The sequence below is a fragment of the Carya illinoinensis genome, chromosome 13 (assembly GCF_018687715.1).
Source record: "Carya illinoinensis cultivar Pawnee chromosome 13, C.illinoinensisPawnee_v1, whole genome shotgun sequence".
NCBI classification, from domain to species: Eukaryota; Viridiplantae; Streptophyta; class Magnoliopsida; order Fagales; family Juglandaceae; genus Carya; species Carya illinoinensis.
In genome coordinates, this window is record NC_056764.1 from 7594825 (window position 1) to 7607789 (window position 12965).

The 12965-nt window shown below is 36.7% G+C and overlaps 3 protein-coding genes and 1 non-coding gene across 4 annotated transcripts; 2 read left to right on the forward strand and 2 right to left on the reverse strand.

Moving 5' to 3' along the window:
• The first annotated feature begins 804 nt into the window (after positions 1 to 804).
• LOC122292650 (zinc transporter 6, chloroplastic) lies at positions 805 to 2702 on the forward strand. Its single transcript, XM_043101105.1, has 2 exons — positions 805 to 1651; positions 2204 to 2702. The coding sequence occupies exons 1-2, from the start codon at positions 959 to 961 to the stop codon at positions 2516 to 2518; spliced, it is 1008 nt and encodes a 335-aa protein (XP_042957039.1). The 5' UTR covers positions 805 to 958; the 3' UTR covers positions 2519 to 2702.
• Positions 2703 to 3476: 774 nt separating this feature from the next.
• On the forward strand, positions 3477 to 3550 carry TRNAI-UAU. The gene has a single exon. It is a non-coding gene; the product is annotated as a tRNA-Ile (tRNA).
• Positions 3551 to 5919: 2369 nt separating this feature from the next.
• Positions 5920 to 7332, reverse strand: LOC122290904 (glycine-rich RNA-binding protein GRP1A-like). Its single transcript, XM_043098584.1, has 3 exons — positions 7219 to 7332; positions 6734 to 6953; positions 5920 to 6011 (listed from the first exon to the last, which is right to left on the reverse strand). Exons 1-3 carry the CDS (start codon positions 7330 to 7332, stop codon positions 5920 to 5922), a joined length of 426 nt encoding a protein of 141 aa, XP_042954518.1.
• A 3009-nt stretch (positions 7333 to 10341) lies between these two features.
• Positions 10342 to 11748, reverse strand: LOC122291409 (RING-H2 finger protein ATL63). The gene has a single exon (XM_043099117.1). The coding sequence runs from the start codon at positions 11550 to 11552 to the stop codon at positions 10743 to 10745; it is 810 nt and encodes a 269-aa protein (XP_042955051.1). The 5' UTR covers positions 11553 to 11748; the 3' UTR covers positions 10342 to 10742.
• Positions 11749 to 12965: the final 1217 nt, after the last annotated feature.

Genomic DNA, 12965 nt, shown 5'->3' on the forward strand with positions numbered 1-12965 from the left:
ATATTTCTTATTTTAAGAGTTTGAACACAAAAGGTAATTTTTGTGACAATTAAAATTGGAAATTAAAGCTTAAGATATCAATTTTTTATTTTATTTTTTTCAGTTCCTAATAGGGAGACATGGACACAGTCTTATTTATTTATTTATTGTAGAATGAATTGTAAAAACGTTATAAGAGGTTTGAAAGTATATGAGCCATGGTCATGGTCATGGTCATGGTCATCGTGTGGAGCCACCAAATTGCCGACGGCAAAATCTGTCATTATTTTTTTGGTGTGTGATCTGTAAAAAGTTTCCTTAAAATATTTACAAAACAATACTAAAATGTTATAGCAATAAAAAGTACTTCTTAAAATGCTATATTACCAGAACACCAAAATACTTAACGAAAATAGTTGCACGAAATCTAACCATTCAAAGAAATCTATCACAAAAAATTGGAAAAAAAATAAATTCACAATAATTCAAACTTTGATAAAGAAACTTTGAGAAAAAAGGTATTAAAAAAAAATCATAATGATTTTGGAGCTGGGATTGAATACGATTCTGCATACCCAAATTGAAGAGTACATGAATCCATCACGTCTGAACTATTTGCCTAATCTTTCTTTATATATAGATGAACCTACTTTTCTTTTTCCGGGTTATTCAAACAAAAATGAATATGGAAAACACACACATCAATCCACCGCTCTAAAATTCACGTACGGAGCAGAGAAATGAACCCGTGAAAAGCGTCCACGTTACTCACTCCGTGGACCCCCATTAAATGGCCCACTCTAATTAATTCAACTTCTTTTTTCTCCATATTGGACTCCACCACCGCACAATCCTCTCGCTCTCTCTCTCTCTCTCTATCTCAGTTTTTCGCTCTCGCAACAAAGTCCACAAAGTCACCCCGTACTCGGCTCTATCTGTCTCTGAATCTGTTTGTAATCCGAGTTCAATTGTATACGCCATGGCCGCGTGCGTGTTGGACACGGCTCGAGCCCTGGCGTGCCGGGACGGTAAGGCGGCGGCGCACCTGAAGTTCATCTCCATCTGGGTAATCTTCTTTACTAGCGTCTTAGGCATATCTTCGCCTGTGCTCCTCGCCCGCTTCTTCCAGGGAAAACCCCTCTACGACAAGGCCGTCTTCTTGATCAAGTGCTTCGCCGCCGGAGTTATCCTCTCCACATCCCTCGTCCACGTACTCCCCGACGCCTTCACCGCCATGTCTGACTGCCAGGTCGCCTCCCATCACCCATGGAAGGACTTCCCCTTCTCGGGCCTGGTCACCATGGTAGGTGCGCTGCTCGCTCTTCTCGTTGACATCACGGCCAGCTCGCACGTGGAGCAAAGCCACAGCCATGCGGATCACTACTCGCCGGTGCCGGCTCTGACGCAGGAGGAGCTTATGGAGAGAAAAAAATCGGGGGAATCGAGGTGCGAGTCGGGAACGAGCGAGGAGGAGCGGGTGGCGGCAGAGCTGGTGAGGCAGAAGCAGAGGCTGGTGTCGCAGGTGCTGGAGATAGGGATAATATTCCACTCGGTGATAATCGGAGTGACGATGGGGATGTCTCAGAACAAGTGCACCATCAGGCCTCTGGTGGCTGCTCTTGCTTTCCACCAGATCTTTGAAGGCATGGGTCTCGGAGGCTGCATTGCTCAGGTATATTTACTTCATTAATTTCATCAACCTAGAAATTGAACCTCCTTATTCTCAATCCCAATTTTAATTTCCGATTATAAAGAATCATAATCCAAATTTAACACAGCATCAATCCTAATTATCAAAGCCTGCTTGAAGGGGTAGGGTTCTTCCTAATTCATCTTCGTAGTTGTAGCAATAACGGCAGTAAATTAATGTCGGTTCTCCATTCTATATAGCTTTAAGTAATTCAGGCTACAAACATCCTAAGTACTAGCAGTCAATAGACTGACGTAAAACGCAATCGCCAACATGCCGACACGTGTTTGTTTACATTCTTATTACAATGACAGAACACTGGCAACTTGGGTCTTGGGGACCAGAGGAAGTGGCTATCTCAAACTGAGAGGCACGTGATCTGGTTGGTTTCAGGATTTAGAGACATCTTAGGAATTTTATTAATCGATATTGCGTCTTGCATCTTAGGAATTATATGTTTTCATGCATATTTAGGATTAATAATCATCGTTGTTTGTACCTAATTAATGGCGGTGATGATGGTGAAAATTGCAGGCGGGTTTTGGGTTTGGAACGACGGCATACATGTGCTTCATGTTCTCAGTGACAACGCCGATGGGGATAGTGATGGGAATGATTGTATTCTCGGTGACAGGTTATGATGACAGTAGCACAAATGCCTTGATAATGGAGGGATTGTTGGGGTCATTCTCTTCAGGAATACTAATATACATGGCTCTCGTGGATCTCATTGCCGTAGATTTCTTCCACAACAAGATGATGAGTTCCATTCCATGGTTGAAAAAGGCTTCCTACATTGCCTTAACCCTCGGCTCTACTGCAATGTCTATCCTTGCCCTTTGGGCTTAAACCCTTTAATCGAGGGTTTTGGTTGTTCATTTTAGGAATAAACGTTGAAAATTTCTGCTGGGTTGGTTCCATTACATGAAATGTACATCTTAATCAAAATTGGGGGAAGCATGTTTGTGAGGGAAAAATGTTTTAGTTATAAAGAGATTACGTAAAAATAAATCTATAAATAGACCTTATTTGATATGGTGTTTTAAATTGTAAAGTTACTTTTAGGATAAAGTAGATATGACGTAAAATACGTCAGTTTATGAGTTTATTTTTACATAATCCTTTTGTAATTATAGTATTTATCTTGTGGGAAATCTAATGAGTAATGCTAATGTAAAGTTCCAAATGCATGATTCTTAAGCAAACCTTCTATAAAAAGTGAAACCGGTTAAGAAAAAGTGGATATTTTGTACTTTTTATAATGGTGGGGTGCATTTTTTTAATAAAAAATTGGGACTTTTGTCCATTTGATATTTGTATGTATAGTTATTCTTACCTTTAGCAGTGTACTGGCGTCCTTGGTCATTCCCACTTATAAAGAGTGTCTCAGTGCATGTATAATCTAAACAGATATAGACGGAAGTGCACAAACAAACACCAGCATTATTAAAAAGTCGAAGAAAGGATTTTGATCAGTGTAAGGGTGAGTGGAGAACGAAGTGGACAGATAGTTGTACATGACTCTTATATTAGACATAAATGAGCCTTATCTTAATTAATTATAGGCCTGTTTTTGTTAATTTTTTTTTCCTCTGTTTTTCTTAATTTATGAGTTTTGTTCCTGCAAGAAAAGGCAAGATCATACACATAAAACCCAGCACTGTTTATTAAAACTCTCTCCTATTCCAATCGTTTTTTTTCTCCCAATTAACTCATGCTTATAATTTAGAAAGAACTACAAATCTTACCTAAAATAGATTGGCTGGTTGTTTTTAATAAGGATTATGGGAATGTTTATCCAGGGAAAGGTCCCGTAGCTCAGTTGGTTAGAGCGTTGGTCTTATGAGCCGAAGGTCGCGGGTTCGAGCCCCGCCGGGACCAACTAATCGTTCTTAAGTTTTTAACTTTTTATAGGTCATTTTAACTTGGCTGTTGTAATAGACAATTGGGCCTCATGATTCCAGGACATATAATGGCCCATTCCCCACTAAGCAGACTCATACATTTCTTCAAAAAGCCCATGTAAGACGGCCCCATCAAATCGGCATTCATGCTTACATGTCTTTTGTTAAATACGCATACTCACTAATAAACTACCTCTATGTACATAATAAATGTTTGTAAGCGGAGAGTGATAGAAATTAAAATCATATCAGTCATAAATAAATTTGTATATTGGGATAGTCTCAATCTTGAGTCGTTGACTTATAATCAATGTTTTGAATACCGTACCGGATGTCGTACTAGTTAAGGTACTGAAACGAAATATTTTGATACTGCTACCGTTTTGGGTTAGTTGATATATGAATAAATTACATATATAAATATATATATTAATTATATTCTAAAATAATAATTTATATATAAATAAATTATACATAAATACACATATATATAAATTATAAATAGCTTGGTCTAAATTGGGGATCAAAAAATGAGTTTGTAGTTTTAAAAAATGAAAAAAAAAAAAGTTGAGGCTAAAATACCGTCCGATGTATACGTCCGGTACCGGTCGGTATTTGGACCAGTACGAAATAGATAGAATTTTTGTACCGGTCTGATGGCCGATATAGCATATATCGGTCGTACCGGCCGGTACGGTACTATTTTAAAAACTATGCTTATAATTATATTAGATCACGGTTGTAATTTCATTTTCATAAATAGATGGAGTCTATTTAAAAAAAAAAAAAAAAAAAAGAGAGAGAGAGAGATAAGTCTTACGTTCTCTTTTTGGACTTAAATAATTTAAATCAATTCACGTATATTGTCTGTATAAAAGTATAATAATGCTAGATATAGTTTTATAATAAGTAAGTCTTACATATTCACAAATAAAATCTATTATTAAAAAAATAATATTTTATGTGAATTTCAAATATAAGAAAGTGTACATGACATATCAGACAATTCATATAACTTTTAATGGTGTGCAGCGAGAAACAAAGTTGAGTAGCTCATCCTTGGTCCTTGTCATGCTGCAAATCCTCGACGGAAAGTGTTCATGTGGCCCGATCACAAGGTAATTAATGGTAACCCAAATGAAAGATAAAAGAGTTTTGAGGTTACATTATATCTTCTTTGGACCTTTAGCTTGCTACTACCTAACAATCAAGCGAGTTTGAAAGAGCTATTTTTAAAGTTTTTATCTAAATTTTCAAGAAAAATTGTACTCATCGTTCTTATAACATACACTACACATGATTTTTTATTTTTTATTTTTATCTTAATAAGTATGTAGTGTAGGGATGATGGGTACAATAACTCAATTAATTTAGTATGAATAAAATAAAAAAATAAAAAAAGATAAATATAATGTATGGGATGATGAATAGAAAAACTCAAATTTCAAAGTCTCAAATAAAATAAAAATTGAGAGTTTTAGGCATCGTTTGAATACACAGTTTAGGTGAGATGAGATGAGATATTTTGAATAGTAATGAAATTTTTGAGTTAAGATAAGATGAAATAGTTTGTAAAAAAAAAATATTTATTTAGATAATACGATGAGATAAGATAGTTTTTAATTTTTAAGATTTGAAAAATGTGTAGGTTCCACTATTTTAATTTTTTGTCAAATTGTGTACTGTTTATTACTGTTCACACATTACTGTTTATATACTATTTCTGCACTATTCATGCACTGTTTACTATCAAATTTTACTGTTTATTACTATTCAATTAAGTTCATATTTTTAAAATTTAGAAATGAAATATAATGTGTTTGGATAGAAAAAATTGCGATACAAAAACATTTTATATGTACTCTGTATCCAAACAGGCCTTATAGAATTTAATATTTTTTGTGTGAATAAATTATTTTTTTAATTTTTTTAACAAAGAAAGGAATAAATGAAGTAAAATCCATAAATCCACGTAACAACAGGCGAAGATTTTAAATTTTAAGCCCGTGGAGGTAGGCTTTCTTTATTCTTTAATGGATTTTTGTATGTCTATTCATACACGCAGGAGTAGCTACAAATAAATAGGCTTACTGCTTTATAAAAAAATTTGTTTATAATTATGTAATCAAATAATATCATTTTAACTTTAATTTTAATTTTTAATTTGATAAATTTAAATATAAGTAAAAAATTTATTATATTTAAAATTATATATCACTACTCCGTAAACCATTCAAAATTTCAAATGAGCAGTACAATTAATGTAGAGAATAGCAGCAGTTGTTTGACCGTTTTTCCTTCACGTAATAATGCATGACAGACTCAAAGGCAACATTGGCCAGAAAATCATAGAAGGCTGTGCCCTCGTCCTTCACTGGTCTCCCCAGTGTCCCCCCATGCAGCAATTGCTCGTCCAGTCAATGACACAAGACCCATCCCTTCAATCATAAAGACAACGAACTTTTAATCAATCAGTTGATGTAAATATATCATTATTTTAAGCCACAGCTCGGTCACTTCTTATTAATTCAAAATTACAAATTTATTATTAATAGAAATAATATAAGGAGCAGTTCCTGTTTGAGGGCAACAGGATGCACACCATACGAGACACTATGTAATGACAAAATTATTCCTAATTTTCTGTTCCCTCCTTTAGCATTGACAAATATTTGATTTTTGAGAATTTTGAAAACATGAGCTCCTCTCTTCCCAGCTTTCGGTTTTCCCTTTCTTGTTCCGTTGTCAGCATTCTCCACCAGCACTCTTCCCCTCGTCTCGCTCGCTCACCGACGATTATTATTATATTTTCAGCTCCACTGGTAGTAGATATGTTTGTTTATGATTGGTTTGATCCTCCAAATTCTGATATTTTACCAAACATCGTCTTACTACACAAATTGAAACCTTTTTTCATTCCGGGCAAAAAGATCTCTCCTCTCTTTCATTATTTCACTTATCAATATGATGAAATTGCTCAAATACCGATTATTTAAAATACAGAGAAGTTCAGTCACAGAATTGAAGGAAAAAGCTAAGCAAAACAGAATGCGTAGGAAAAGATCTATATTCCATTCGATTCGAGTATATTTTCTCTTCTGGGGAAGGAGATGGTAACATCAGAACACAGCAACCATCGGTCAAAAAGGAGAGCAGCAACCTTCACGGCGTCCACCACCACCGTAACCCCCACCTCTGCGGCTATAACCACCGCCTCCACCTCCCCCGTTTCCGCGGGACTGAGCCTCGTTAACTGTGATGTTACGACCGTCGAGATGCTGACCTTTCATGCCCTCGATAGCGTCCTTCATCGCCTTCTTGGTGCTAAAGGTGACAAATCCGAATCCCCTGGACCTCCAGGTCTCATTGTCGTTGATGATCTGAGATAACAACCGGATATAATCAAATCCACCACATCTAGCTACTATTAATCCAACAAAGTTTTCAGAAACCGATCGATCTTTACCTTATTGTAACAAAGCAGAAGATGAACGTACCGATTTGTGTGAGAGAGTAATAAAGAATCATTTCATACAGATAGTAACACATAGAGAATCAAGTAACACAAACAGAACAGATTAGATCAGATTTGGAAGGCAAAGCCGAATCTAGTCAGATCCGATATCTCTGCGGCGTCAAATGGACCTTTGATTCGAGGATCTCGCCAAATTGAGAGAAAGCGCGCTCCAGGGACTGGTCGTCGGTGGCCCACGCGAGCCCACCGACAAAGCATCTGTATTCGATTTCTGCAGATTCCATAACTGAGAAGAAAACCCTAAGAAACGGACAAGTAGGAAAATAGAGAAGAAGACTTGGGAAACACGAGCTGTGGAAGAAGCTTTAGCCCTTTATGATATATATAAGGAATAATTACACCGTTTTCTTGTTAAACGATTTCTCGAGGAGCGGCGGCTTTGTATGAACAAAGTAGTGTCGCTTGGTGTTTCTGGGCGGAGAGCCGGTGTCGCCGGTGGCGCTGGGCGGAGGAAGGTGTCACGCGGGTGACGTAGGAGGGGTTTCGCAGGAGGGAGGAATTTGAAATGGAAAACACCAACGGTATACATTTTTTAAAAACTCACGTTTTGAATTATTAAAAATAAATAAATAAATGGGATGCCACGTTTGGTGTGCAAGTGTACAGCTGCTACAGTTGTTGTTCCGTAGAACAACTCTTATTAATAATATTAGATACAGTTTTAAAATATATAACTATTAGAGATGAATAGAGGATACCCATCACCTGTTGCACCACCTCATTCACCCTACTCCTGTCTAGGTGGGGTAGTGGATCCACACTGTATAGGTGACAAGGCCAACCCGTATGAAAGTGGCATTGCAAAGGCTAGGGATTGAGGTGGCTCAGTCTCATTCTGTAAGTACTCCGCCCCACCCTCGCATATATAAGGGGAACCCAACCCCGCCTCTCCAAAATAAAAAACTTATCACTTTCAGCTTTTCCAAATTCTCGATCTCTCTCGATCAAACCCTTTTTGCATATGAGCTCTCTTGATTTCTCTTACCTTTGAGCCTCTGCCCTTCCGAGATAGATGAAACTACTGCTCAACCCTCTTCATCTTCTTTATTAAAATATCTCTTTCCTCTAACCAGTTTCATTTGCAGGTGTAACAGACGTCAGCTCATATGAGGGGAGGAGGATAGGAACAACGCTCAGTTTGGAAGGAGATGATATGAAGAAGGAAGAACAAGGTTGTTTGGCTCATTTTCAAACTTTCTAGATCTTCAAAGTTCAAACAAGGTTGTTTCGCTCTTTCAAGTTCACTCTTTCTGGTTCCTATTTTCACTCTCATTTCTTTTGGCTGGTTTGATTCCATCAGTGAGTTCTAATGCTTAGATTTGTTGTTGTCGTTGAAAAGATGGTGGACACTAAACACGATAGTAATCGATTGGGGAGGGGAAGGGCGGGGGGGTGGACAGATGGAGGTCCACCCCCACACCCTTGTCAACAGACGGGGTATTTCGTCCCTGCATGGACGGGGTAGAGTTTGGGAAAAAAATCCCAACCCCCCATCCATGAGGGGCCGGGGAAGGGGTGGGGGCTGTAGCACCCATAATAAATATCCTACATTCAATTAAAAAAATAGAATTTAACATAAAAATAATAATATTTTTATATAAATCTCATATTTATCCATTCTTTAAAAAAAAATGAGCAAAATATAAACACATTAAAATTATAAATATTATTTCTTCATCCTCAAATGCTACCCTTCTTGTAATTTATTGCGTCAAGTTATACGTATTTTATGTTTATCTAAATATGATGTATTTTATGTTTATCTAAATATGACATCTTGGATAAATTAAAAATCATATTGTAAATTGAATGGAAAATAATAATAATTTTAATGGTTTGAGGTGAAAGGTAAACTTCTCAAAAATATGAATAGAAAGCTCAAGAGTTTTGTTACATACAAATAAAGTCACGCATTAATCTGCATATCAATATTGATTCCTTCATACTTAAAATTTAAATTAGTACTGTTTTTAATAAAATTTACTTTTTAATCAATCACAATAAATTAATATATATATTAATACATAATTATACTTACAATTAGATTTTTCCAAAGAGGATTGCTATGCATCAGCCCCTGTAGCAGCGCACTCTTTACACACCTTACGTGGCATCTATTTTTTAATTTTAAAACCCAAAACATGCTTTTTGTTGGTCGGTTTGTATTTCTTCACTGATTCAAATTTACCCCCCGGGTTCTTACCTCTCAATTTTTGCCCGCATTGAAACTCCTACTTCGCCTACGTCGATTGTGCTCTGCCCACCGCCACTGACAACGCTGTCTCTCTTTCCAACAACACCGAGGCGGTCTGCACAGCGCTACCACTCCACTCGTCGCCCAACTCTACTCCCTACCCGTCGCCAGCTCATCTCCTTTTCTTCCTCTCCCCACCCTCGGCGTCGCCCCCCACCTTCACCAGCTGTGTCGCCCATCCTTTCCCTCACCCCCACGAGCTGGGTCACAACACACGCCGTCTTTTCATCGGCGTCGCCCCCCACCCCCACCAGTTGGGTCACAACTCACAAGGTTGCACTCTGGAGTTTAATTTCTAGCAATGTGCATCATACAGAAACAACCCAATTAATTTTTAGCAAATTACCATTAATTTACAGCTAATATACCTAAACACTGGAGGAAAAAAGAATGGAATAAACAAAGAGAAAAAAATAAAGTAAAAAGACCTAGAATCACAGAGAAAAAATGAGTACTACAAGAAAAAATTTGAAAAAGATTATTTACAATAAACGATACATCACCCCTCCCACAAATCTGAGGGCTTCACGTCAATGGAATGAGGGCTTCGCATCGGTGGATTGCATGCTTCGTGTCGGTAGACTGTGGTTCAAATCTGAGTATGTCAAAATCGCAGAGAAAAAGAATAAAAAATCTTAATGTGGAAGAAGAAATCTCATTGTAGAGAAAAGGAAGTCAAAATCTCACTGATGGAACTCGAAATCGCATCCTGCAAAAATCAAAATCGTCACGTCCAAAATCTCACTGAAGCTTTTCTCGCCAGGGTCTGAGGGGGTGAGAAAGGGGGAGAGTTGTAACCTTTGAAAAATTGAGAGCTTGGGAGCTTAGAGATAGAATCGGTTCACTTATTAGTGAATCCGATCTGTCACGTAGGGTGTGTCTTGACTTGATTGCCAATATTTTTCCTTTTCAAAACTCAATAGTATTTGCACATTTTTTGTTCGTTGGACACATCGTCAAAGGTGTGCACAAAATCATATGCAAACAATAAACATCATGTCTGCATTTATGAGGATTCGTCATACATCACATCACTGGCCAACTTTTAGGCCCAACGACTGAACACAATCGGGGAATCAAGACTTTTCCCATTCTTAAAGGAAGACATGTATACAAGTTCATTGATCTTATCACAAAGGTTGCAGAACCGGCAAAAGATGTTCACTTTCATGAACTCTATACAACTAAGGATCTGGGTTTGACATTCACAATGATCTCTGTTACAATTCATTCACGTGATATGATGGGAAAACCTTTCGTTCTGATGATATATTCCTGCTCAGGATCCTCTTCAATGAACAACCCAGGGACGAAGATGATGAACACACTGATAATGAACTCTCCTCCACTCCGTTCTGATCAGTCTGATCATTCTCTGATCTATTCCTGTTCAGCATCCTCATCAACGAACAAATCAACGACGTTGATGACGACGAAGACAGACATAGAATCCGTATCGCCCGCCAATTCATTCTGATCAGTCACATTTTCTGAATTTGGAACATCAATCACAATCTCCAATGCAGAATCCCCATTGCTCACACCCAGCTGATCAACTCCCACTCCCTCGAAAGAATCAACAGCTGAAGTCCCGTCATTTACTTCCGCACCAACGGTCAAAACCTTAGCTTCACACGCCGCCGGAGCTCTACAAATGGGACAGTTCGAATGCGAACTCAACCACATGTCTATGCACTCCAAGTGAAAACCGTGGTGGCACTTTGGTAACTTCCTCCCTATCTCTTTCTCCTCAAACGGGCTTAAGCAGATGACGCATTCCAACCCCTTTTGATCCTCCGAACTGTATTCAAACAAGGGGATCGTAGCTATGACGGAGGAGTCGAGACCTTTCCTTGGAGAGTTTGAAACGGAGGTGTCAAAGTCGAAGGTATGGAAATGGTGGATCCGAGAGGGTCGTCGGATGTGCGAGACGGTCATGGAGCGTCGCCTCCGTTGCTGGGCTTGCGCTAGGAACCACTTTGCATAGATGTGGAGGAGGAAGACGAAGAAGATGACAAGAAGAAGAGACATTAAGGCGGCTAGCATGATGTTTCCGTCGTAGGAGAATATATTGCTCCGGACAATGTGGGTCGGTGTGTAGGTGGGTTGCTTTGGCGAGTCAGGAGGAAACATTGTGATCTTACTGAGCATAGAATGGGTGGGTCTCTCTCTCTCTCTCAATTTCTCCATACGAACTATTTCGTTGCAGAGAAGGCGAGGGATGTAAGAAATAGAATGCTGCTCTTCTTCTTTGGCATGAAAGAACAATTACGTGAAATTAATGTCCTTCTTATCAACTGCCAAGATCGATCTCTCTCTCTCTCAAGTATGTGTCAGTGTGGCTCTGTGGAGGATATTGCGGACTTAGAATTCAAGATAGATTCTTATTCAAGGCGGGTAACAAGACTTTTGTTATCTTTTGGATATAAGATGACTTATAAATTAAAAATTAAATAAGATATTATTAAAATATAAAATTTTAATTTAATTTTTATTTTAAAATATAAAAAATTTAATTATTTATTATATTTTATATAAAAATTTAAGAAAATTATCTTAATTATATATGATGAAATAAAATAATTTAAGTTGGGTAACAAACTGAGCCTTAGCTTTAGGAGAAGAGAAAAAGGCCCAGCGAGGATGTATTAAATGTTTAATATTAAGGTTGATTTCCTCTGATTTGAAACTCTCCGATAACTTTTTGACAAAGTTTTTGCCTTTTTTAACTACAATCTTTTTCAACTCCCTTTTGTTTTTGTTTAAATTTCTGTTTTCGTGTTCCTTGTATCATTGTATGGTAGTCTTGGGAGTAGGGTGAGAAGGGACCCACAGGATTAGGCAGATTTAAATTTTTTTATAAATAATCGTGAGATAGTTTGTAAATAGTAATAAAATAATTTAAGTTGAATTTTTTTTTAAATTTAAAAAATGAGAGAGAAAAAATTGAAGAATAATTATTATAAAGTTAAAATATGGTAAGAATGTAGTTTTATAATTTTTTTATTTAAAAAAATTAGAATTATTTTTTATATTTTATTTGAAAGTTTGAAAATGGTTGTAATGATTAATTTGAAAATTTTGTATGTAAATTATGGTTAGAATAAGATAGAATGAAATAAAATGAAATTATATGAAAATTTTATGTCTCATTCCATGTCCAAACTTGTCCTAAGAACATTAGTAGTAGGCTCAACAAAATTAAAATATTTGACTAGGAAGCATAAAAAAGAAGATGTGGTTGGCTAAAAAAAGTTACAGTAATTTTAGATTTCATTAATTCTAATAGCCAAATTTGTTAAGCCCTAGTTGCTAGCCAAATATTATTTTGGTATAAAAAATTTCATTTCCCTCTTTCTTTTCTTTTCTTACCTATTGCATTTTGTAATTTCTGTTTATTAAACATATTTAATCATTTGCCTAGCTTTTTGCTTTAATTTGCATCTATACTATATTTGAAAAAATATGACATTTGAAAAAAATATGATCATTGTTAAAAAAAGACCATTAGAAAATTTTGTCGGTTGGAATAATATAAATGTTAAAAAAGTTAATTTTTTAATAATGAATAAATATTTAAATTATAATTAGAATTAAAATAAA

Coding starts and splice junctions, on each gene's coding strand:
- LOC122291409 (XM_043099117.1), bottom strand. CDS start 11,552: ATGGAGAAATTGAGAGAGAGAGAGAGACCCACCCATTCTATGCTCAGT.
- LOC122290904 (XM_043098584.1), bottom strand. CDS start 7,332: ATGGAATCTGCAGAAATCGAATACAGATGCTTTGTCGGTGGGCTCGCG. Junction 6,954..7,218: donor GCGAGATCCTCGAATCAAAG/GTCCATTTGACG, acceptor TTGTTATCTCAG/ATCATCAACGACAATGAGAC. Junction 6,012..6,733: donor TGGTGGTGGACGCCGTGAAG/GTTGCTGCTCTC, acceptor TTATGATTGAAG/GGATGGGTCTTGTGTCATTG.
- LOC122292650 (XM_043101105.1), top strand. CDS start 959: ATGGCCGCGTGCGTGTTGGACACGGCTCGAGCCCTGGCGTGCCGGGAC. Junction 1,652..2,203: donor TCGGAGGCTGCATTGCTCAG/GTATATTTACTT, acceptor TGAAAATTGCAG/GCGGGTTTTGGGTTTGGAAC.